Here is a 1,889-nt window from a genome sequence, read left to right as displayed (position 1 = left end):
TTGGCGTCGCTTCCCAAATAGAGAGCGGTGGGACTCTCCAGAACGGGAAGGCTATCGGTCTTAATGTGGCTGTTAACGTAGCAGTGAGTAAACACTTCCTCTTGGGTGGTTTCCTAGTCTTCAAAGTCAATGCTTCCGCGATACCCCTCCTAATTGCATTTATACTCGATGCTGGCTAAATCACAACTAGGTTACGCTTGGAGATGGTCTTTCCGATCTTGTTTGCCCTAGCAGTCATTTCGCTGATGAGCTGCTGAGGGGAGAGAGTGGAGCCGCCCATCCAGTCGTCCTCCTCAAGCGCTTCGAAAGTGGGCCTGCGGTCAGGCTCTGCGCTGAGGAAGCTGTTGATGAGCCGCTTGAAAGGATCTGAGAAAAAGTCAGGCTCTCTTCCCTTCTAGTGGAGCTGCCAAAACTGAGCATAGCGGCGCTCCCGAATAAGGCGATAGATGCGGTCGTGGGAGCGAGTGCCTAGGAAGGGCGGTGTTCCCTTGTACATGATGAAGAGGATGACACCCAACGCAAACAGGTCGGCTTTCAGTCCTTCGTAGCAGCCGCCCTCCACCTCTGGCGCCCGGTAGCCTTCAGTTCCCACGCGCGAAGTTAACTGTCCGTTTCCCTGGTCTCCCCTCGCGTCGCGAGCCAGTCCGAAGTCTGAAACTTTGAGGTTGAAGTTGCGGTCGAAGAGTATGTTTTCGGGCTTGAGGTCCCGGTGGGTGATGCCCACATCGGCGAGGTAAGAGATAGCGGACAGCAGCTGCTTGAGGTAGGTCCTCGCCAGCTCGGAGGAGAAGTTTCCCGTCTTGGAGATATAGTCAAACAGCTCTCCTCCTTCTGCGAGTTCTAGCACGATCAAAGGCCTCCTCTCCTAGGGTCTGTTGGCCAGCTTGATCTTGGCTTGCGGACGGTGGTCGATCATGTTGATGAGGTGGGGTGCTTCACTTTGGCAAGCAGTTCAGCCTCCACCCTGTAGGCGGCCTCCTTGGTGGCCCCGCTGGCATAGACCTTGAGTGCGTAGGATTGGCCGTCCCTGGTCCCCAGGTAGACACTAAGTAAAAGAGCAGCTACTTGGCTTGTCCGCCCTCTCCGAGGAGGGAGTGAATGCGGTATTCGTCTGCGTACTGTTCTGGCTCGATGTCCATGTTAATGATATATAAAAGAATTTGGAGTTTTGTTCAAATACGGCCAAATCTGCTGTTGTAATACGACGGTCAGGAGAGGTCAGATTTATATATTCAGCCGACGCTGATATAGATCACGCCAGCCACCACGATTATGATGAGGACGAGCAGCGCCACCAGGAAGACGTACTTGCGGCGTGACTTTTTCTGGAGGGAGCTGGCCTCTTCGAGGTTGTTGTTGGTGTCGGCCATGTTCTTGGTGGTCTTCATGAGTTCTTCGGAGATGACGTCGAGCTGTTCGCCCTGCTCGTCCACCATGACTCCCATGTCGTTCATGATTTCGTTGATGCGGAGCGTGGACTGCTCCACCTCGTTTATGATTTCGTTCTTCTCCAGCATTATCTTGCGCTACAACTCGTAGTCGATTTCTATCTCCTGGTCCGTCAGGAGTGACTCCTTGTGGTCTTGGGGGGGCGCTGCGGGCTGTTCGTCGAGGTGGTTATAGTTGATGCGTCCTCCCAACATATAGCTGTCGGTGTTTTCCTCCTCGTGCTGGTGACCAATGGACCTGGCTGCGAACGACCTGCGTCCAACCACAGCTACTTGTTGATGAGGTCCTTCAGGATGATCTTGTTGCGCTCGATCTGCTTCTGCGCGTCAGTCTTGAGCCCCTTGAGGCGGTTCTTGGACTCGGGGTCGCGATACTTGGCTTCGATCTGCGACATGAGGGCCTTGAGCTCGTTGATTTCTTTCTGAGGTGGGGACAGCATT

At 54.1% G+C, this 1,889-nt stretch overlaps 1 protein-coding gene across 1 annotated transcript; it reads right to left on the bottom strand.

The window, feature by feature from the left end:
* Positions 1-394: 394 nt before the first annotated feature.
* LOC116244721 (CBL-interacting protein kinase 26) lies at positions 395-1,517 on the bottom strand. Its single transcript, XM_031616617.1, has 2 exons — positions 1,257-1,517; positions 395-799 (listed from the first exon to the last, which is right to left on the bottom strand). Exons 1-2 carry the CDS (start codon positions 1,515-1,517, stop codon positions 395-397), a joined length of 666 nt encoding a protein of 221 aa, XP_031472477.1.
* Positions 1,518-1,889: the final 372 nt, after the last annotated feature.

The sequence above is a fragment of the Nymphaea colorata genome, unplaced genomic scaffold (assembly GCF_008831285.2).
Source record: "Nymphaea colorata isolate Beijing-Zhang1983 unplaced genomic scaffold, ASM883128v2 scaffold0280, whole genome shotgun sequence".
NCBI classification, from domain to species: Eukaryota; Viridiplantae; Streptophyta; class Magnoliopsida; order Nymphaeales; family Nymphaeaceae; genus Nymphaea; species Nymphaea colorata.
The sequence above is the reverse complement of the archived record's forward strand: the minus strand, read 5'-3'. Positions and strand labels throughout refer to the sequence as shown.